The sequence below is a fragment of the Oncorhynchus clarkii genome, unplaced genomic scaffold, assembly GCF_045791955.1.
Source record: "Oncorhynchus clarkii lewisi isolate Uvic-CL-2024 unplaced genomic scaffold, UVic_Ocla_1.0 unplaced_contig_13387_pilon_pilon, whole genome shotgun sequence".
NCBI classification, from domain to species: domain Eukaryota; kingdom Metazoa; phylum Chordata; class Actinopteri; order Salmoniformes; family Salmonidae; genus Oncorhynchus; species Oncorhynchus clarkii.
The window spans coordinates 1,926-25,216 of NW_027258295.1; the positions used below are offsets into that span (position 1 = coordinate 1,926).

General features: G+C 45.6%; 2 protein-coding genes across 2 annotated transcripts; both read right to left on the minus strand.

Moving 5' to 3' along the window:
• Positions 1-5,053: 5,053 nt before the first annotated feature.
• LOC139396496 (myeloid-associated differentiation marker homolog) lies at positions 5,054-6,554 on the minus strand. The gene is made up of 2 exons (XM_071143517.1): positions 6,302-6,554; positions 5,054-6,074 (listed from the first exon to the last, which is right to left on the minus strand). The coding sequence occupies exons 1-2, from the start codon at positions 6,509-6,511 to the stop codon at positions 5,430-5,432; spliced, it is 855 nt and encodes a 284-aa protein (XP_070999618.1). The 5' UTR covers positions 6,512-6,554; the 3' UTR covers positions 5,054-5,429.
• A 3,736-nt stretch (positions 6,555-10,290) lies between these two features.
• On the minus strand, positions 10,291-12,400 carry LOC139396495 (myeloid-associated differentiation marker-like). Its single transcript, XM_071143516.1, has 2 exons — positions 12,003-12,400; positions 10,291-10,979 (listed from the first exon to the last, which is right to left on the minus strand). The coding sequence occupies exons 1-2, from the start codon at positions 12,267-12,269 to the stop codon at positions 10,392-10,394; spliced, it is 855 nt and encodes a 284-aa protein (XP_070999617.1). The 5' UTR covers positions 12,270-12,400; the 3' UTR covers positions 10,291-10,391.
• Between the last annotated feature and the right edge of the window lie 10,891 nt (positions 12,401-23,291).

Consider the following 23,291-nt stretch of genomic DNA (forward strand, 5'->3'; position numbering starts at 1 on the left):
GGTGACCAAGAACCCGATGGTTACTCTGACAGAGCTCCAGAGTTCCTCTGTGGTGATGGGAGAACCTTCCAGAAGGAGAACCATCTCTGCAGCATTCCACCAATCAGGCCTTAATGGTAGAGTGGCCAGACGGAAGCCACTCCTCAGTAAAAGGCAAATGTCAGCCCGCTTGAAGTTTGCCAAAGGGCACCTAAAGGACTCTAAAACGATGAGAAACAAGATTCTCTGGTCTGATGAAACCAAGATTGAACTCTTTGGCCTGAATACCAAGCGTCACGCCTGGAGAAAACCTGGCACCATCCCTACGGTAAAGCATGGTGGTGGCAGCATCATGGTGTGGGGACTGGGAAAATAGTCAGGATCGAGGGAAAGATGAACGGAGCAAAGTACAGAGAGATCCTTGATGAAAACTTGCTCCAGAGTGCTCAGGACATCAGACTGGGGCAAAGGTTCACCTTCCAACAGGACAATGACCCACACAGCCAAGAGGATCTGCAGAGAAGAATGGGAGAAACTTGCCAGATACATGTGTGCCAAGCTTGTAGTGTCATACACAAGAAGACTTGAGGCTGTAATCGCTGCCAAAGGTGCTTCAACAAAGTACTGAGTAAAAGGTCTGAATACTTATGATAACGGTGATATTTACGTTTTTTTTATACATATATAATGTTGCAAAAAAATTATTTTACCTGTTTTTGCTTTGTCATTAGGGAGTATTGTGTGTAGATTGATGAGGGGGAAACAATTGAATCAATTTTAGAATAAGGCTGTAAAAGTGAATACTGTGGAAAAGTGAATACTTTCCTGCACTGTATGTGCATATGGATTATATGTAACAGATTACATGTAATCCATTCCTCCCCAACCTTGATTATGCTCAGAACACACAGGCAGCAAGGGACAGTCAGTTTTCTCTCAACCTATGACCTCCTTTGTGTCCAAAGGTTCAGGCAACTCCCTTACCCATGTAAAATGCCCCACCATAAGTCTATCCCTACACACCAAGGGCTGCCCTGAAAACCCTTCTATCTACATTTTTGTCAATTTGGATTATTTTACATAAATTGAAAGTAGTCATTGCCATGCATATGTTGTAAATGTTTTATGGCTCAAGGATCAATTAAAAACATCCGAAACATCGTGTCAACTTCCAAGACTCAATGGTATTAGATCTGAAAACAACTGCAAAAAATGGACTTTTTGGAGATACTAGGTTTGTTCTTTGCACACCTGCCTCCCCCACACCCAACGTCCCAGACAGACAAAGAGAATTCCGGACACAAAGCTGATTTATTCGCATCAACCTGGTCCCATGGAGATATCAGAGCTGCTGTTCACAGTGTAATGTATACATGAATCAAAGTTTCCATTGACAAGTGTGCTCAGGACCAAAAAGGAGCGAAAGGACGAACCAAAGAGGAGAGAAAGGACAGACCAAAGAGGAAAGAAAGGACAGACCAAAGAGGAGAGAAAGGACAGACTGAAGAGGAGAGAAAGGATAGACCAAAGAGGCGAGAAAGGACAGACCAAAGAGGAGAGAAAGGACAGACCGAAGAGGAGAGAAAGGACAGACCAAAGAGGAAACAAAGGACAGACCGAAGAGGAGAGAAAGGACAGACCAAAGAGGAAAGAAAGGACAAACCAAAGAGGAGAGAAAGGACAGACCAAAGAGGAGAGAAAGAACAGACCAAAGAGGAGAGAAAGGACAGACCGAAGAGGAGAGAAAGGACAGACCGAAGAGGAGAGAAAGGACAGACCGAAGAGGAGAGAAAGGACAGACCAAAGAGGAGAGAAAGGACAGACCGAAGAGGAGAGAAAGGACAGACCGGAGAGGAGAGAAAGGACAGACCGAAGAGGAGAGAAAGGACAGACCAAAGAGGAGAGAAAGGACAGACCAAAGAGGAGAGAAAGGAAAGACCAAAGAGGAGAGAAAGGACAAACCAAAGAGGAGAGAAAGAGAGGCCAGAGGAAATATGGCACCACATTTAGTTTCAATTTCTCTCTTGAAATAGCCTGCAGGCAGGTCTGATTATATATGATATCATCATTTATTGGCTGCCACTGACCCTTGGTCCTTGGCTGCAGGCCCAGTTGTTTGACTGTCATGTATTGTGAACTTGATCGCATTTCTAAAGAAATAGCCAGACAGAAGGATTCTGTGAACATTTTCTTTGAAAAACTTTCAACTTTGTTTGCACATCTGATGTCCAAGTATGCACCTTGAAAGTGTGTCCATAGTTATGAGAAATTAAGTGTATCATAAGTCTTTAGTCCCAACTTAAGTACCTCATAGTTTCGCTAACTTTTTACTTCCTAGGACTATTACCTGCTCTTTGTCATTCGGAGTAGCCTTCTGTAGAAATTATCCAGGGTAGAGTCCGGTCAGTCACATTATGCACAAACCACAAAACCTCACTTCCCCAACATTTTGCATGTAAACTAACTGTAGCGGCTCAAACACAGCAACAACAGGAAAAAACTCAGTCTTTGTCGATTCAGAAGAACAACAATAGCTGACAGAAGAGCTTGCAAGCATTTCACTGTACTGTTTACATTTCACTGAATCCTGTGCATATGACAAATCATTTTTTATTTGACAATAGACAATGCTGCAAGGACAAGCCCTTGTCTCTCTAATGGCATATATTCCAAATCTATCTTCGCTCCAGACTGGTTTATACATCAAACTTAATGAAACTTTTCAGATGTACAATGAGAGTCTGATTTTTTTATTCTCAGTCATGTGATTGAGCCACTATTTAGCTCACGCTTCAGCAGACAGAAGTTACAACTGTGAAATCTGTCACTTCTTTTTATTGAGCAAAATACAGTATCACTTCTGCTATTTTCAAGTTGGTTACGTTGATCCGTAGGTCTATTGTTATTGAGTCATAAACTACAAATGGCAACACAGCCTAGCAACCCACATCAACACAACCTTTGGGTAATGATTAACATGATCACACCAGGGAGTGTAACGAATGACGTGATCCAGTAGGACTGTTGTGGATAGACATTGACAAGAACGGACACGATTCCCTTTTCTTAATGATACATTTTACACAATCTATATATATCTGAACATTTGTTTGAGTTGCACAGCCCTTGTCCAACACTCTCTGGTTCAATCATACAGTGAGATGAGAGGGAACAAAGGTTCATGTGTGTCATTAATCATTCACACATCTCTATTGTTAGCATGTTGCCGTAGATTTTGGTTGTCAATCATTGCTATACGCTGTGCAAGTATTTTGTAGGCAAATTGTTTTACATTTTTGCCTAAAATGACATACCCAAATCTAACTGCCTGTAGCTCAGGACCTGAAGCAAGGATATGCATATTTGAAAGGAAACACTTTGAAGTTCATGGAAATGTGAAATTAATTTAGGAGAATATGACACATTAGATCTGGTAAAAGATAATACAAAGAAAAAACATGAGTTTTCAAATTTGTTTGTCCCATCAACTTTGAAATAAAAGAGAAAGGCCATCATATAACTTAGGAGTCCAGGCGCCCTTTAGATTTTGGCCACTAGACGGCAGCAGTGCATGTGCAAAGTTTTAGACTGATCAAATGAACCATTGCATTACTGTTCAAAATGTTGTATCAAGTCTGCCCAAATGTGCCTAACTGGTTTATTGATACATTTTCAAGTACATAACTGTGCACTCAAACAATAGCATGGTATTATTTCACTGTAATAGCTACTGTAAATTGGACAGTGCAGTTAGATTAACAATAATTTAAGCTTTCAGCCCATATAAGATAAGTCTATGTCCTGGGAAATGTTCTTGTTACTTACAATGTCATGCTAATCACATTAGCGCACGTTAGCTCAACCATCCTGAGGGTGGGTCACCGATCCCATAGAGGTTAATGAAAGGCATCTAGCAGAAGTAAATTAATCCACAAACACGAATATCAGTTTTTATATATCTTACATGACTGTGTTTTCATGAATTTGAGGATATAATCGTCAAGCCCATTCAAAAGCAGACAGAATGAAGTGTCTATGGATGCTTCCGAAATGGCACCCTATTCCCTATATAGTGCACTACTGAACATTTTGAATGCACCCTATGTCTGCATCTGAAAGATGGTACACTTCAATGGAAAAGGTCCCCTGTCCTGTACACAAACTTTCTCTGATTACCTCTCCCTATTCTGTGGGCTTCTAAGAAAAGGTCAACATCATAATGAAAGATCAGTTCTTGAGTTGAGTCCCCTTCCAACTCCAGTCTTTTAAAAATACCTAAACCAGCAGTTCTCAATTCTCTCCTCAGAGCCCCCCAGCTGTTCCAGAGCTATCACACCTGATTCAACGACACCTATGGAATTTTAACAGTATATGTCTAACCAGAATAAATATCTCTCTCTGGTTCTTCAAAGGGTTCTTTGTAGAACCTTTGAGATTGAGAAAGGTTCTTAATTTAATATAACCATTCTCCATAAAGGTTCTATAAATAACCATTAAAAAGGGTTCTTTATAGCACCATAAAGGGTTGTAATGATAGCGGAACCCTTTTTGGCGCTATGTAGAACTTTTTTAAAAGTTATTTTTAGAACCTTGGGAAAGGTTTCTTTATAACACCATAATAGTTCAATTTATAACCTTGTGAACATGGTTCTTTATAGAACCTTCAAAAAAGGGTTCTATATAGTACCAAAATAGGATACACTATCATTATGAGCCAAATAACTATTATTTGGCACTATATACTGTAGAGCCATTTGTTTATAGTGTGCAGTCCACATAGCACTTCAGCAGGTAATCAACTATCTGGCAGTTAGTGAGCCAACTAGCAGTACAACAATAGAACATGTCTAACAACCAAGAAAGAAGTGGTCAACATGAATATAAGATCACAAATCCTTTGCAATTGGCAGAATCTATATTGCTGCTAGTGCCTTTGGCCCAAAGGAACTAGGTTTTAGGTTATACATACCATGTTGCCAGATTAGACATTCATATTGTATTTGCATCAGGATCCAAAGTTCTGTATTTTTTATTTCTATGAAATCGATACGATCAATCATTAACTCAGCTTCCTACTGCACACTTTAATAGCTACAAGTGATAAACAGTGTGTCCTTGCCTGTAGAATCCTCATCTGCAATAAGAGTTTGTTTACAGTGTTATAGGAATAACTAAATATCTTCCACATGTCTGAGGCAAAAGACATCAGCAAATGTTCTGCCAACGTTCTGCAAATGTTCTTCTTCCAAGCTCTCAGTCATTGATTTGAAAATAAACTCTTCATTCTCTAGAAATGAAATGGATCTTTTCAACCATATGTGGAGAATCAAGATTACCAGCGTGCTGGAGTTTCTTATTCAGTAAACAGTATTTTCTCCATGCAATATGATAGTGTGTCAGTCATTGACCGGTTCTGGAAAAGTTGGAGTCAAGGTTCCTGAGAATCTGGCCTATTCCTCATCCAATGTGAAGAAGACCACCTTTATCGAGTAGATCGTATCCAAAATATAGATCACCAGGTTGATCACGGTCATGAACGTCACCACAACCAGATTGTCCCAGGGACAGGGGGAACACGGAACGGGCCGGGGGTTGTTCTCGAAACTATACAGCGGCCAGATGACCATGGCAGTCATGTACATCATGGTGGCCAGAATATTATAGACCGTGAGCAGTTTGTCAAACGAGAAGGGGAAGAGCGACAGCAGCTGACCGACAGTGAGGAAGATGATGACGAGTGCGAAGATGAAGCAGAGGGAATAAACCGCCACGCACCACTGCAGTCCCGGATGAAACAGAAACCTTGCCGGATCCAGCGACGTAAAGATAATACAGGCCAGCACAGTCTCCAGGATCTTCAGGAGGCCCGGGACAGTGGACAGGAAGCCACTGATCTCACCACCGGGCCGGAGGCGGGCCAACACCACCTCGCCGACGTACACTCCGAAACAGAGTAGGGAGCTGACGGTGGCGGCAATCTGGCGGTAGCAGGTGGGGCAGGTGAAGAAGGTGGGGTAGATGATGGAGGAGGTGAAACACATTAGTGCGGCCAGCACGGCGAAGGCCGTGGTGAAGTCATCCCAGGAGATGGGCACCTTGAGATGATGAGGAGGGGAGATGTGAGGAAAGGTTATGTCTAGGGCCAAGAGTTTTCCTGAAAAATATGTTTTCCTGAAAAATGTGCAACTGCTACTACTGCTTTACAATTGAAATAGACATTAGAAATATATAAGACAGATACACATAAGCTACGATACACGTGAGCCACAAATTCCCCTCCCACCAATCTATTCCATCAAATCCAGACAGTAAACATCCCCACCTTGGCGCTGAAGCGGGTGAACTCCATGATGAGGATGAAGAGGGAGAAGAAGCAGCAGAAGCACCAGGTGAACATGCACCAGTCCCAGTGTGTGGAGAGCACATGGCCTGCCGAGGCCACCAGACTGAAGGAGACACAGGTGAGGACCACCTCCAACATACGGATGATGCCCACCGGCAGGGTGAGAGACCTCAGGTCCAGGTTCACCATGATGAGATACTGTTGAAGGACCTATCTAGGGACTCTGGGTGACTGTTCACTCCTTGACTTTTTGTTTGGCTAAAGTTTCTCTTTTTCCTCTCTCTTTCTTCTGGCTAATGTTCTTCTTTCTGTCTCTCTCCTTTGCTCTCTTTTACCAAATGCACATATTTCACATTTGAATGAATCACTGATTCAATTAACTGTGTTCATTTACTGTTGCCTCTTAAAGACTTACATTCTCCTCTTCATGGAAGCTCACCCAGTAATGTTCTGCTGCGTCACTTTCTTTTCTCCACTGTGTCACATTGACATCTCCACTCCTCCTAACTCTCCTACCGTCTTTGTCTCTCTGTGCATTCCCCTGCCGACTAAAGACCTTCCAGTAAAGCACTACAATTTCAAGGGAGGTAAGACCTTCTCTCATTCCTGCCTTATCCAAGTCTCCTTCCCCATGCTGTGGAGACCAGAGCATGCCTGTGTCGAGCCAAACTCCTCCTGTGTTTATGATGGTGTGTAGCCCATAGAAATAGAGTGAATAGAACGGGCCTCCTCATTCATGTCAATGATTACAGCCATTGCGAGTGTACCCATAGGCTAGGTTGAAGATAACAGAGGTTAGGATAGCTTAATAATTAAATGCAAAAGCATTCTAAAATAAACAAATTCATTGCACCAGCACCTGAATGAAAATGACTGGGGAGAGAATGGTGGCAGTACAGAAAGTTCACCATCAAAGGGGAAAATAAATACAACGGAAGTGAATTTCAGACTATTACTCAGCAAACAAATAGATGAACTGTTTTACTGTCATTTTATTCATTTAAACGTTTTTAAAGTTATCTACAGCCACTTTATAACATGATTTCCCCACCACTGGTCATGTTTCCAATGCTAATCCTATAACCGAAAGGTTGGTAGATCAAATCCCCGAGCTGACAAGGTACAAATCTGTCGTTCTACCCCTGAACAAGGCAGTTAACCCACTGTTCCTAGGCCGTCATTGTGAATTTGTTCTTAACTGATTTGCCTAGTTAAATAAAGGTTAAATAAAAAAACATTTCAATTAACATTCTTGAAAATAATTACCTTGGAAATAATTACCTTGGAAATAATTACCTTGGAAATAATTACCTTGGAAATAATTACCTTGGAAATAATTGCATCACAATACCAGGCAGCCTTTGCGAGTGTACCCATGAGTTTAGAGGTTCCAAGCCCGTTCTGTTCATTCTATTTCTATGGTGTATCCTGCCCTCTCTTGGCTTAATTGCACGTTTTACGACCCAGTCTTATCTGGCTCGCCCACGCCACACATGATGGACTCTGGTTTCTGTCAAAGGTAAACTTCAATACTGACCCAATCCCTGGGAGTGGGACCATATCAAACCTGGGTTCAAATAAGATTTGAAATCTTTAAAATACTTTGAGCATTTGATTGAGTCTACTTGGAAAGACAGTGGGGTTCGCACCTTTGGGACTATTCTATTGGATCCATTGTGTCAGGTAAGCTCAATCAAGCACAACTACAGCATTTGAAAGATTTCTGATACTATTTGCACCCAGCTCTGGTCCAAGTGCACATCCCCAACCAGGGAAACCCAGGCTTGCGAAGTAACCTCACATTTGTTCAGTTTAATGTTCCTAACTTAACTTAAGCTCTTTTTTGACACTTGATGGCTATTGACTAATATCCTCATCCATGTTCTTGAGAAAGGGAGAGAAAGAGATGGAGGGAAGGGGGAGGAGTGGTAGGCAAAGGATTTGTAGAGGAACTATTCTGTTTCCACTGAAAATGGAAATCGAATAGTGTTCTGGTTGATAAAGATAATATGATATCAAATCAAACTTTATTTGTCACATGCGCCGAATACAACAAGTGTAGACCTTACCGTGAAATGCTTACTTACTTATATGCATACTACTGCCCCAGTTCAGAGTGTACCATACCAACTTTGAATGTAACACTCTAAATGATTTTTGGAATCATTTACAAAATGTATTACATTTGGATTCACTGGTGCCACTAGGGATACACAATAATGAAAAATGAGTTCACCGAGATGTACAATTGTTTTGATTAATTGACTCTACTGCCAATGTTTGTCTATGGAGATTGCATGGTTGTGTCAACAGCAGCAGCTGTCTCAACTGAAGGACAATGATCCCTTTAAATATTGTCAGTGCATTGCCTAACTCCCTCTCACTGTTATATACCCTCATATTATTCCTCCTTCTCCTCTCTCTATATACTTCTCCTTCTATCTCCCTCTCCCTCTTCTCTCTCTCTATTTCTCTCTCGTTCTCTCCCACTCTCCCTTCTCCCTCTCTCTATATCTGCCTCATCCATTTTTCACTTTTACCTCCCTCTTGATCTGTGCCAAGGAGACAGCAGCAACATAACTTCATTTCTCTTTTGAACAAATCAATAATCCCTGTCAAAGGTTGCAAGACAGAAGAAAAGATGTGGACATAAAAGACCTTGACTTCATTACCATAATCAGATCAGGAACCTCCATCATTCTGTTGGCTTCTGTTTTGGAACAATGATTCTTCATTCGTCACTTAACTTAATTTCTCTCATGAAGGAAGGAATAACCCCTGCCATGTGTATCACAAAACAAAGTGTGGGCATGAGAGACCTTGACATCATTACCATAAACAGATCACCAACCACAATTATTCTGCTGTCTTTTTAGAAATTATAATTAGTTTAGCAGCCTCAGAATGGCCCAATATGTTCCCTATCAAATCGAATCTGTGGTAAGCCACGGTCCGTGAGGGATTCAGATGCTGCCTGTGTAAGAGAGTGATGTCATCCAGGTGGGACGGAGCGGAGTGTGGTTGAGACTTATCTCGCTGTCGGCTTCCCCGCCGCACTCAGCAAACACAGAAAGAGACATGAAAGCAAAGCCCTGGGCTGGACCTCGACATCCCATGCCATTTCATCCAATGGGCCTCTCATAGCAGACACATCCTAGCAAACAGGGGGAGGGAGGGAGCGTTGCTGAATGTCCTTTAACAGTGTTGTAGAAAGAGAATAGGTGTTAAGCAAATGTTTTCTTTATTTTATTGTTATATAACATTATTAAAACAATTTGGTCACGTCAGCTAAATGTCAATAGTTATGTTTTACTCATTCAGATTCATGTTTGAGCTGAATTCTGTCATATCTGTCTGGATTGCATGTTTGTCAGGATTAGAGTAGGTACAGGGGAGAGAGAGAGAAGAGAGAGAGAGAGAGAGAGAGAGAGAGAGAGAGAGGAAGAGCTGTGATAGCCGACAACTGCATAGCAGATCTGTTTTTATTTGGGCCATGACAAAGGTGTAATATCGTTGGAGCTGTCAAATCAGTAAAACCAATGATCTGCTATGCAGTTGCGGGTTATCGGTGGTTAACGCTGAACTGATTGAATCAAGGCCAGAGAGACAGAGATGAAATGGAGAACAGAATATGAGAATAAAATGAACAGCTCTTTGATCTTTCTATTCACTTTGATTACAGCCCATGTGGACTGCGTAGGGCGCACTGCATAGTTCCTTGTGTATTTTAAAGACGGGAAGACAAAATATACATTGAATCTACGTACGGATCCAAGCATTCAGAACATTCTTATCCACCTCATGGTTTGTGAATTGCTAGCAGTATTATAACCCCATTTCATCCATGAAGAAGCATTATCATTCACAATGTAATCTTTCCCAGTAAAACGGTTATTATCCACCATACAGAGACGTTCTCCCAATACCAATTAGTGTTCTAAAAAAACAGCATGGTTACAGGTTGCTGTATTTATACAAAAGCAAAGTTCAGTCTATTGTTTAAGATCCGGCACTGTGTTTCAGGGCCAGTTCTCAGGTTGGGTAAGGTGGGTGACCTTTGACCTTTGTCCTAAGCCGGGGTGACGAAGAACACCAGCCTGAAAGAGTAGACCGTGTCCACAATGTAAACCACAAGGTTGAAACAGGTCATGAACGCCACTACAACCTGGTTATCCCAGTAGCAGTTGCGGCCACACCCGCTGGGTCTGCTGTGGTTGTTCTGGAAGCTATAGAGAGGCCATATCACCACGCACGTCATGTACATCAGCACGGCCAGCACGTTGTAGCCCGTCAGCACCTTGTCGAACGGGAACGGGAAGAGCGACAGCAGGCGGCAGATAGTAAAGAGGATGATGATGAGGGCGAAGATGAAACATAGCGAATAGACCGCCACGCACCACTGGAGCCCTGGGAACCGCGAGTAGGAGCCATGGTCCAGAGAGATGAAGATGATGCAGGCCACGAAGGCCTCGAGGACCTTGAGGAGGCCCGGGACGGTGGAGAGGAAGCCGCTGATCTCGCCGGGTTTGGCCCGGATCAGGCCCACCTCCGTGGCGTACAAGAGGAAGGCCAGACAGGAAATGACGGTGGCGGCGATCTGCTTCCCGCAGGAGACACACGTGAAGAACGTGGGGTAGATGATGGAGGCAGCCAGCACCTGTTAAAGCCCAAGACAATAGATGATGATGGTGGATGAATAACAGCAATGGAATTTAATAAACAACATCAGAGTTTGAAGACAATAACATTGAATGTCAGTGGACTTAATTGACTCATTAAAGTTGTCAAAGTTCTATGCGTATCACCTGATACTTCTACTTAATCTACTACCAATGTAGCTCCTACTCAATAAACCATTCCAAAATATTGGCAAAGCTACAGGAACTCCAACGCACACCTTATTAATGGTTAAACGCCTTTCCTTTAATTGCATTTATCCAATTTTCTCACTGATCTGACTAGAGGTGATATATGGACTACACTAGAGAAAAAGATAGATTAGCTGCCTTGCTGTTGTGACATACTGAAGATGAGATCATCACTTTGATCAATAACTTGTTCTAGTTCAGTGGAACTAGCAATTAGAAATGACTATTACCACATCAGTATCTGCTGGCGTCTATGTCTCAGTATAAGTTCATTCGCAATTAGTGTGAGAGTAAATGTATGCACACGACTAGCGATTGCTGCCATTATTGGATCGACCAACAACTCTAAGTGGTACTAAAATATTGCATGTTTCATTTAACCACTTTGTTCATGTACCGTATGATAACAACAACTGTCTGATCAAGGTCCAGGGCTGATACTCACTATATAAGGGCAAAATATATTTATAAAAAAGTAAGTAGCCTTATCTTGGCCAGAACGGCCCGTAGGTGCTGGAACCTAACTCCTGTTTCTGATGCATGAAGCAGTGTGATGTACAAGTACACCTCCTCGAACAGAAGTCTAATCTATGGCAGGGAAGATTGATGTGTAATTTCCCAAAAATCGCCTTTTAATTGATTTACAATTACACAAAAGTAAACTACACACATCCATCTCTACTCTAGTTTTCAATGCTTATATCGTCTCAAATGTAACTGTCACACATTAACACTAATATTTAGGTGTGTTATCTGGATTCTACCCCTTATAGTCTAACCCACAGACAAAAGACGACGTGGACGTTACCCACCATGAGCGTGGACAGCATGGCAAAGGCGGTGGTGAAGTCGTCCCAGGAGATGGGCACCCGGGCATTGAGGGTGGTGAACTCCATGATGAGGATGAGGAGGGTGACGAAGCAACAGAAGACCCAGGTGAACATGCACCAGGCCCAGTAGGATGAGCCGAAGTGACCCACCGAGGCCACCAGGCTGAAGGAGATACAGGTGAGGACCACCTCCAGCATTCTCACGATGCCCACGGGCACCGTCAGGGTCCGCGTGTCCAGGGTCACCATGGCGATGCTAGTTCTGGTCAAATCCGGCTGTCAAGTACAGTACTGTACGGTGGTTCTACCTTTTAACCTACTCAAACCGATTGTAGATGTCTATTTTTTGTTTTCTCACCGAGTTTTTTTTCACTGTTGATCTCTTTGCACTTTGATCTCTCTTCCACTTCTTTGGACAGCTCTCTCTCTCTCTCTCTCTCTCTATGAGCTCCCCCTGCCTCCTCTCCCTGACGACTCAAAAACAATAATTCTCTACTTGTCACACCTCTCTCTGACACTCTCTGTCAGTCTCCTCAGGCTTCTGTCTTCTTCTCTTCCTCTCCTCTTCCTGTATGCGATCCTCCTGTGATACTCCTGTATGTGATCCCATGTAAAGTCTGGACTGCTCTGACAGGGCCACGGTACTGTAGGAATGCAGAGAAGGGTGTAGACTGTTTGTCACTTCCTCTGCTACCTTATCAGGCCTTCCTCAAATGGTACTCAGGTGAATGTTTGATTATAGGCTTTGTGTGTGTGTGTGTGTGTGTGTGTGTGTGTGTGTGTGTGTGTGTGTGTGTGTGTGTGTGTGTGTGTGTGTGTGTGTGTGTGTGTGTGTGTGTGTGTGTGTGTGTGTGTGTGTGTGTGTGTGTGTGTGTGTGTGTGTGTGTGTGTGTGTGTACGTGTGTGTGTGTGTGCATGCGTGTGTGTGTGCATGCGTGTGTGTGTGTGTGCATGCGTGTGTGTCAAGCCCCGGATGTCAATGCTGTGTGATTATGAAATAGGGTGTAGTTGGTCACCCTTTTCTTATCAGTAAAAGTGAATAATACCTCAGTTATTTAAGTAGTACATATACTGAGCTGATCTTGCTGTGTATTATACCATAGCCTACTGTATAATGTATACGATACGATATACTTCATTGTCCAGTTACATTCATTTCATGACGTCAGCATACAAATACACTAACACAGCACAATATATTACATGCAGTACAGAAACACTGGAAAGCACACAAGTCACACATTTACGTTTTCACATATTCAGTCTCTGCAGTCTACTGTCCGACCATGTATTGTGCCTACGTCTGTCCTATGTCCCACTGTTCAGCATCCTACATCTGTCCTATGTCCCACTGTTCAGCATCCTACGTCTGTCATATGTCCCACTGTTCAGCATCCTACATCTGACCTATGTCTCACTGTTCAGCATCCTACATCTGTCCTATGTCTCACTGTTCAGCATCCTACATCTGTCCTATGTCTCACTGTTAAGCATCCTACATCTGTCCTATGTCCCACTGTTCAGCATCCTACATCTGTCCGTTGCATTCCTGTTCAGCATCCTACATCTGTCCTATGTCTCACTGTTCAGCATCCTACATCTTTCCTATGTCTCACTGTTAAGCATCCTACATCTGTCCTATGTCTCACTGTTCAGCATCCTACATCTGTCCTAGGCCACACTGTTCAGCATCCTACATCTGTCCTATGTCCCACTATTCAGCATCCTACATATGTCCTATGTCCCACTGTTCAGCATCCTACATCTGTCCTCTCTCTCACTGTTCAGCATCCTACATCTGTCCTATGTCTCACTGTTCAGCATCCTACATCTGTCCTATGTCACACTGTTCAGCATCCTACATCTGTCCTCTCTCTCACTGTTCAGCATCCTACATCTGTCCTCTCTCTCACTGTTCAGCATCCTACATCTGTCCTATGTCTCACTGTTCAGCATCCTACATCTGTCCTATGTCCCACTCTTCAGCATCCTACATCCGTCCTATGTCCCACTGTTCAGCATCCTACATATGTCCTATGTCCCACTGTTCAGCATCCTACATCTCTCCTATGTCTCACTGTTCAGAAATCCTACATCTGTCCTATGTCCCACTGTTCAGCATCCTACATCTGTCCTATGTGTCACTATTCAGCATCCTACATCTGTCCTATGTCCCACTGTTCAGCATCCTACATCTGACCTATGTCTCACTGTTCAGCATCCTACATCTGTCCTCTCTCTCACTGTTCAGCATCCTACATCTGTCCTCTCTCTCACTGTTCAGCATCCTACATCTGTCCTATGTCTCACTGTTCAGCATCCTACATCCATCCTATGTCCCACTGTTCAGCATCCTACATCTGTCCTATGTCCCACTGTTCAGCATCCTACATCTGTCCTCTCTCTCACTGTTCAGCATCCTACATCTGTCCTATGTCTCTCTGTTCAGCATCCTACATCCATCCTATGTCCCACTATTCAGCATCCTACATCTGTCCTATGTCCCACTGTTCAGCATCCTACATCTGTCCTCTCTCTCACTGTTCAGCATCCTACATCCGTCCTATGTCCCACTGTTCAGCATCCTACATCTGTCCTATGTCTCACCGTTCAGCATCCTACATCTGTCCTCTCTCTCACTGTTCAGCATCCTACATCTGTCCTCTCTCTCACTGTTCAGCATCCTACATCTGTCCTCTCTCTCACTGTTCAGCATCCTACATCTGTCCTATGTCTCACTGTTCAGCATCCTACATCCGTCCTATATCCCACTGTTCAGCATCCTACATCTGTCCTATGTCTCACTGTTCAGCATCCTACATCTGTCCTATGTCCCACTGTTCGGCATCCTACATCTGTCTTATGTCTCACTGTTCGGCATCCTACATCTGTCCTATGTCTCACTGTTTAGCATCCTACATCTGTCCTCTCTCTCACTGTTCAGCATCCTACATCTGTCCTATGTCTCACTGTTCAGCATCCTACATCCGTTCTTTGTCCCACTGTTCAGCATCCTACATATGTCCTATGTCCCACTGTTCAGCATCCTACATCTCTCCTATGTCTCACTGTTCAGAATCCTACATCTGTCCTATGTCCCACTGTTCAGCATCCTACATCTGTCCTATGTCTCACTATTCAGCATCCTACATCTGTCGTATGTCCCACTGTTCAGCATCCTACATCTGACCTATGTCTCACTGTTCAGCATCCTACATCTGTCCTCTCTCTCACTGTTCAGCATCCTACATCTGTCCTATGTCTCACTGTTCAGCATCCTACATCCGTCCTATGTCCCACTCTTCAGCATCCTACATCTGTCCTATGTCTCACTGTTTAGCATCCTACATCTGTCCTCTCTCTCACTGTTCAGCATCCTACATCTGTCCTCTCTCTCACTGTTCAGCATCCTACATCTGTCCTATGTCTCACTGTTCAGCATCCTACATCCATCCTATGTCTCACTGTTCAGCATCCTACATCTGTCCTATGTCTCACTGTTCAGCATCCTACATCTGTCCTCTCTTTCACTGTTCAGCATCCTACATCTGTCCTCTCTCTCACTGTTCAGCATCCTACATCTGTCCTATGTCTCACTGTTCAGCATCCTACATCCGTCCTATGTCCCACTGTTCAGCATCCTACATATGTCGTATGTCTCACTGTTCAGCATCCTACATCTGTCCTATGTCCCACTGTTCGGCATCCTACATCTGTCCTATGTCTCACTGTTCAGCATCCTACATCTGTCCTATGTCCCACTGTTCAGCATCCTACGTCTGTCCAATGTCTCACTGTTCAGCATCCTACGTCTGTCCTATGTCTCACTGTTCAGCATCCTGCATCTGTCCTATGTCCCACTGTTCAGCATCCTACATCCGTCCTATGTCCCACTATTCAGCATCCTACATCTGTCCTAGGACATTGTGGATAGAGATGGGGATGGTGTAAGTTCTGCTAAGACATTGTGGATAGAGATGGGGATGGTGTAAGTTCTGCTAGGACATTGTGGATAGAGATCGGGATGGTGTAAGTTCTGCTAGGACATTGTGGATAGGGATAGGGATGGTGTAAGATAGGGATGTAAGATAGGGATGGTGTAACGTGACAGCCCCCTGTTCAGCAGGAAGTCCAGCATCCACAAGGTAAGGCTAGGGTCCACCAGGTGGTGGTCCACCTGCCTGAGTGGTAAGGTTGGGGTCCACCCGCCTGGGTGGTAAAGCTGGGGTCCACCTGGTGGTGGTCCACCCGCCTGGGTGGCAAGGTTGGAGTCCACCAGGTGATGGTCCACCTGCCTGGGTGGTAAGGCTGGGGTCCACCAGGTGGTGGTCCACCCACCTTGGTGGTAAGGCTAGGGTCTTACCTTGTGGGGTCCACCTGCCTGGGTGGTAAGGCTGGGGTCCACCAGGTGGTGGTCCATCCACCTGGGTGGTAAGGTTGGGGTCCACCAGGTGGTGGTCCACCTGCCTGGGTGGTAAGGCTACCTTGTGGGGTCCACCTGCCTGGGTGGTAAGGCTGGGGTCCACCAGGTGGTGGTCCACCTGCCTGGGTAGTAAGGCTAGGGTCCACCAGGTGGTGGTCCACCCGCCTGGGTGGTAAGGTTGGGGTCCACCAGGTGGTGGTCCACCAGCCTGGGTGGTAAGGCTAGGGTCTTACCTTGTGGGGTCCACCTGTCTGGGTGGTAAGGCTAGGGTCTTACCTTGTGGGGTCCACCCGCCTGTTGGGAGAGTTTGTCACAGACAAGGTGAGGCTACATGCAGTTAAAAGCAAAGGAGAAGTCCAGGAAAAGGATGTGCATATAAGAGTGAGGCCTCTCCAGGTGTGTCACGGCACTGTGCAACACTGTCAGGATTTCATCCTCCACTGGTCTGTTCTTCCTGTATGCAAACTGCATTGAGTCAAGGGCTCTGTCTTTATGAGACCTGAGACGTGTGAGTATCAAATGCTCACAACGACTGATGTTAACGCCACAGGACGATAGTAATTCAGCTCCGCCTTTGGAACTGCTCGCATCTCAGATGTCTTCCTGAGTGACACACTAAGTATGACAGTAGAGTGACACACTAAGTACACAGTTGGTTTCTCATTTAGTGACATTACTCAGTCCTGTGTTTGTTGACATCTGGCATTCTGGTCTCTAACACTCCAGGGTGAAGTTACAGATCTAGGATCAGCTTCCCCTCCACCAAACATAACCGTAAACGAAAATCCACTCCAAAACTAAATTTTGGTATTTGTTTCATTAGTCCACTTTTGATACAGTCCCAAAATATTTTGCATGTCAGCAGTCAAGATGTTGGACTTTCAACATGAAAGACTGTCACCGGTCACATCATGATAATGCAAAATGGAAAATCACCATGATGATGAAAAAATAAATACCAGAAGATACTAAAGATCAGTGTCTAGGGGCAACTTGACCCTACTCTTGGTCTCGAACAGAGCCAAAACACCTGTGGATCTGTCCAAGAACAAATATTATTTGAAGAAGCAGAGAAAGTGCTGGGGAACGGGAAACTACGGTAAGATAGCAAGTAGAGAGAAAGAGAAAAAGAAAGAAGGAAATGCATAGAGAAGAGACAAAGAAAGAAAAGAGAGAGAGAGAGAGAGGGAGGTAGAGGGAGGTAGAGGGGGGTAGAGGGAAAGAGAGAGGGAGACAGAGAACATGAGTGATCAAATGCTAATCCTTTACCCACAGAGAAAAATGTATCCTTCTCTCTCTGTTTCTCTTTCCCTCTCATTACATGTATTCTCTATTCTATGAAAATAAAGAACATTCCTTCCTTCACAAGGTTTTTCAATAGTTTTAATATGTTGAAATACCCTCTTGGTATGTTTGGACCAACCAAGCATTATAAAAACATCTCCATTAAACATGACCAGTAGGAAGGAAAGGAAAAGAAGGACCAGGAGGAAGGAAAAGAGAAGAGTGTGGGTGAGGGAGAGAAGGAGGGAGAGGATGATTGGAAGAGAGAGAGGGAAAGAGAGATAGCTATAAAGATGGGTATAAACTTCAATGCATAATGTATGATTGATAGAAACACACAAACTTACATACTCTGCAGACACTCATTGTTGTAGACACACACTGAAACAGTCATAACTGATGCACAAACTGCACAACACATACACACTGAAACAGTCATAACTGATGCACAAACTGCACAACATACACAACATAAACATTCACATACACACATTAAAATTTATTTGGTCACTGAAGCGCTAACACAGACACACATAAACACCCACACCAACACACACACACACACACACACACACACACACACACACACACACACACACACACACACACACACACACACACACACACGTGACGCAGTACTCTCCACTTTACCCCACACTATCTCCTACACACTGTGTCCCTCACAGCCACATACAGTGTCCAGACAGGACACACACAGCAGCAGTCAGGAATGACGTCAGCAGCACTCATCAGGTATATGACAGCTCTCATTTATTAAATATGCTTGTTTCCTGTAGTTCTGACCTCAATACTGACTGTAGTGACGTCCATTCATCCCACACACCTCTATAGAGTTCAACAGGCATACTGGCTGGGTTTGTACACTATGTTACAGAGTCCTGCAGGCATACTGGCTGGGTTTGTACACTATGTTACAGAGTCCTGCAGGCATACTGGCTGGGTTTGTACACTATGTTATAGAGTCCTGCAGGCATACTGGCTGGGTTTGTACACTATGTTATAGAGTCCTGCAGGCATACTGGCTGGGTTTGTAGACTATGTTACGGAGTCCTGCAGGCATACTTGCTGTGTTTGTAGACTATGTTACAGAGTCCTGCAGGCATACTGGCTGGGTTTGTAGACTATGTTACGGAGTCCTGCAGGCATACTTGCTGTGTTTGTAGACTATGTTACAGAGTCATGAAGGCATATTGGCTGTGTTTGTAGACTATGTTATAGAGTCATGCAGGCATATTGGCTGTGTTTGTAGACTATGTTACAGAGTCATGCAGGCATATTGGCTGTGTTTGTAGACTATGTTATAGAGTCCTGCAGGCATACTGGCTGTGTTTGTAGACTATGTTATAGAGTCATGCAGGCATACTGGCTGGGTTTGTAGACTATGCTATAGAGTCATGCAGGCATACTGGCTGGGTTTGTAGACTATGTTACAGAGTCCTGCAGGCATATTGGCTGTGTTTGTAGACTATGTTACAGAGACCTGAAGGCATACTGGCTGGGTTTGTATACTATGTTATAGAGTCATGCAGGCATACTGGCTGGATTTGTAGAATATGTTAGTGGGTTATCTGTTTGAATGGGGTTTTGCATTAAACATAGCAGTTTCTCTATTTTGGCCCCCTGACTCCAAGACACCTCTGTATTTGTGAAATAATTGGAGCACATTCTTCTTGTTACCAGTTCTCTCTCTCTCTCTGTCAGTTTCTTTTAAAATGTATATTTTTCATACTGCAGTTGGGAGATGGCACCTCCATTGTAAACTTTGACAGTGCTTCTCCCTTCTTAACGGTCTTGGATGTCAAAGATTTTAGAAATGGACAGATTTGATAACAACTATGAGAGGAGGGAAGGGGAGGGAAACTTGTCTCCCACAGACTGTGAGGAGGATAAGGTGAGGGATGACACTGTGGAGGTGGAGGGAGGGAACGAGGAAGGACTCTGTGAAGGTGGAGGGAGGGAACGAGGAAGGACTCTGTGAAGGTGGAGGGAGGGAACGAGGAAGGACTCTGTGGAGGTGGAGGGAGGGAACATGGAAGGACTCTGTGGAGGTGGAGGGAGGGAACGTGGAAGGACTATGTGGAAGTGGCGGGAGGGAATGAGGAATGACTCTGTGGAGGTGGAGGGAGGGAACGAGGAAGGACTCTGTGGAGGTGGAGGGAGGGAACGAGGAAGGAATCTGTGGAGGTGAAGGGAGGTAACAAGGAAGGATTCTGTGGAGGAAGAGAACGTGGAAGGACTCTGTGGAGGTGGAGGGAGGGAACGAGGAAGGACTATGTGGAGGTGGAGGAAGGGAACGTGGAAGGAATCTGTGGAGGTGGAGGGAGGGAACGAGAAAGGACTATGGGGAGGTGGAGGGAGGTAACGAGGAAGGAATCTGTGGAGGTCGAAGGAGGGAAGGAAGGATGATGCTGTGGAGGTATAGGGAGGGAACGAGGGATGACACTGGAGGTGGAGGGTGGGAACGAGTGATGATGCTGTGGAGGTGGAGGTAGGGAATGAGGGATGACACTGGAGGTGGAGGGTGAGAACGAGGGATGATTATGTGAAGGTGGAGGGAGGGAATGAGGGATGACACCGTGGAGGTGGATGGTGGGAACGAGGGATGAGACTGTGGAGGTGAGGGTAGGGAACGAGGGATGATGCTGTGGAGGTGGAGGTAGGGAACGAGGGATGATGCTGTGGAGGTGGAGGGAGGGAACGAGGGATGATGCTGTGGAGGTGGAGGTAGGGAATGAGGGATGATGCTGTGGAGGTGGAGGTAGGGAAAGTTGGATGATGCTGTGGAGGTGGAGGTAGGGAACGAGGGATGATGCTGTGGAGGTGGAGGTAGGGAACGAGGGATGATGCTGTGGAGGTGGAGGTGTGGAACGAGGGATGATGCTGTGGAGGTGAAGGGAGGGAATGAGGGATGATGCTGTGGAGGTGGAGGTAGGGAACGAGGGATGATGCTGTGGAGGTGGAGGTATGGAACGAGGGATGATGCTGTGGAGGTGAAGGGAGGGAATGAGGGATGATGCTGTGGAGGTGGAGGTAGGGAAAGTTGGATGATGCTGTGGAGGTGGAGGTAGGGAACGAGGGATGATGCTGTGGAGGTGGAGGTAAGGAACGAGGGATGATGCTGTACAGGTGGGGAACGAGGGAGGAAGAGAGTCATAGAACAGCACACTGCTGGTCTGCTGTGACCTGATAATGTGTCATTCTTTCTCTCTGTCAGGGAAACAGAGCACCCCCCCTGTCTCCCCCCTGTCTCCCCCTCTCATGTATACCTTAAAGTAAAATCCCCATCAATTAGGCTGCTTAGATATTTATATTTATCCATCAATCAGTTACAGCATCTCTCTCCATCACTGGCTCTCTCTCTCTCGCTCTCTCTCTCCCCCCCTTTATCTCTCTCTCTCTCCCCCCCTTTATCTCTCTCTCTCTCCCCCCCCCCCCCCCCCCTTCTCTCTTTCTCTCCATCAATCAAGGTCAGATGTACTGTTAATTTGAGAACATGCTCAGAAGAGTGTAGGGCTGAGAAGGGGGCGTCGTGGAGGGTTTTAATTATTCACATCTGATGTGAACCTGCTGTCATGTTGACAAATGACCAATGTCACCATTCCCATAGAGGAGCAAAGAATGAACACAAAAAATACTGGATATTCATACATGTATTCATAACATCAGATTGCTGTTACACTCCTTGTTCCAATCACTGATAACGTCACCCTCTGTTACAGTCTGCCCCTACAATAACAAGAACCCAGCCAGATCCAAGGATCGTCAGGATTATCAGGAATTATCTCCATTCTCAACACTCCTTTTTCCCACCCCGGGAAGCCAAAACGTCTCCACTTCTCTTCCTCCTGTAATGGGATGATACTGTGGAGGTGAAGGGAGGGAACGAGGGATGATGCTGTGGAGGTGGAGGGTGGGAGCGAGGGATGATGCCGTGGAGGTGGAGGGTGGGAACGAGGGATGACACCGTGGAGGAGGAGGGTGGGAACGAGGGATGATGCTGTGGACGTGGAGGGGGGGAATGAGGGATGATGCTGTGGAGGTAGAGGGTGGGAACGAGGGATGATGCTGTGGAGGTGGAGGGTGGGAACGAGGGATGATGCTGTGGAGGTGAAGGGAGGGACGAGGGATGATGCTGTGGAGGTGGAGGTAGGGAACGAGGGATGATGCTGTGGAGGTGGAGGTAGGGAACGAGGGATGATGCTGTGGAGGTGGAGGTAGGGAATGAGGGATGATGCTGTGGAGGTGAAGGGAGGGAATGAGGGATGACGCTGTGGAGGTGGAGGGAGGGTACGAGGGATGATGCTGTGGAGGTGGAGGGTGGGAACGAAGGATGATGCTGTGGAGGTGGAGGGTGGGAACGAGGGATGATGCTGAGGAGGTGGAGGGTGGGAACGAGGGATGATGCTGTGGAGGTGAAGGGAGGGAACGAGTGATGATGCTGTGGAGGTGGAGGGTGGGAACGAGGGATGATGCTGTGGAGGTGGAGGACAGAGGTTGCTCTCCGGTTTTGTAATGAAACAAATGTGTGGTTAAATTTCTTCTGCCACTGTGTCTTCTTATAGTCTCGGCCTGTAGATCACAGTGTCAAGGCATATGAACTAACAGGTAATAGAGCAAACAACGCAATTATCACAACACACATGTTGTAACGTGGCATGTTTTGGGGGCTTGGCTTCCCCAGGGATTTTCCCCACACTGTCACGTTCTTCAAAATGAGCGGACCAAGGCGCAGCGTGCATTGAGTTCCACATTTTTTTAATACAGAGTGAAACTAGAAACAAAACCACAAAACTTACAAAGAACGTGAAGACGTAGTGCCCAAACACACTAACACAAACAATATCCCACAGAGCAGGTGGGAGATAGGGCTTCCTAAATATGATCCCCAATTAGAGGCAACGATTACCAGCTGCCTCTAACTGGGAACCATACAAAACCACCAACATAGAAATACACATTTTAGAACACCCCCTTAGTCACATCCTGACCTAAACCACTATAGAGAATCCAAGGGCTCTCTATTGCCAGGGCGTGACAGTACCCCCCCCCCTAAAGGTGCGGACTCCGGACGCAAAACCTGAAACAAAATGGGGAGGATAGGGGGGTGAATAGTGTCGGTGGCGGCTCCGGTGCGGGTCGTAGCCCCCGACCACGGATCCGGCCATGGAGCTGGGTTGGACGCCGTGCCCGGACTGGGCACCGGTACAGAGGAGATCTCCGGCCATGGAGCTGGGTTGGACCCCGCGCCTGGACTGGGCACCGGTACAGAGGAGACCTCCGGCCATGGAACTGAGTTGGATGCCGTGCCTGGACTGGGCACCGGTACAGAGGAGACCTCCGGCCATGGAGCTGGGTTGGGGAGGCGCACTGGAGGCCTGGGCGTGGAGCCGGCACAGGTGGTATCGGACTGGTGACATGCACTTCAGGGAGAGTGAGGGGAGCAGGCACATGACGTACCGGGCTGGGGAGGCGCACTGGAGTCCAGATGTGTGGAGCCGGCACAGGTTTCACCAGACTGCTAACCGGATCCTCTGGTCGAATGT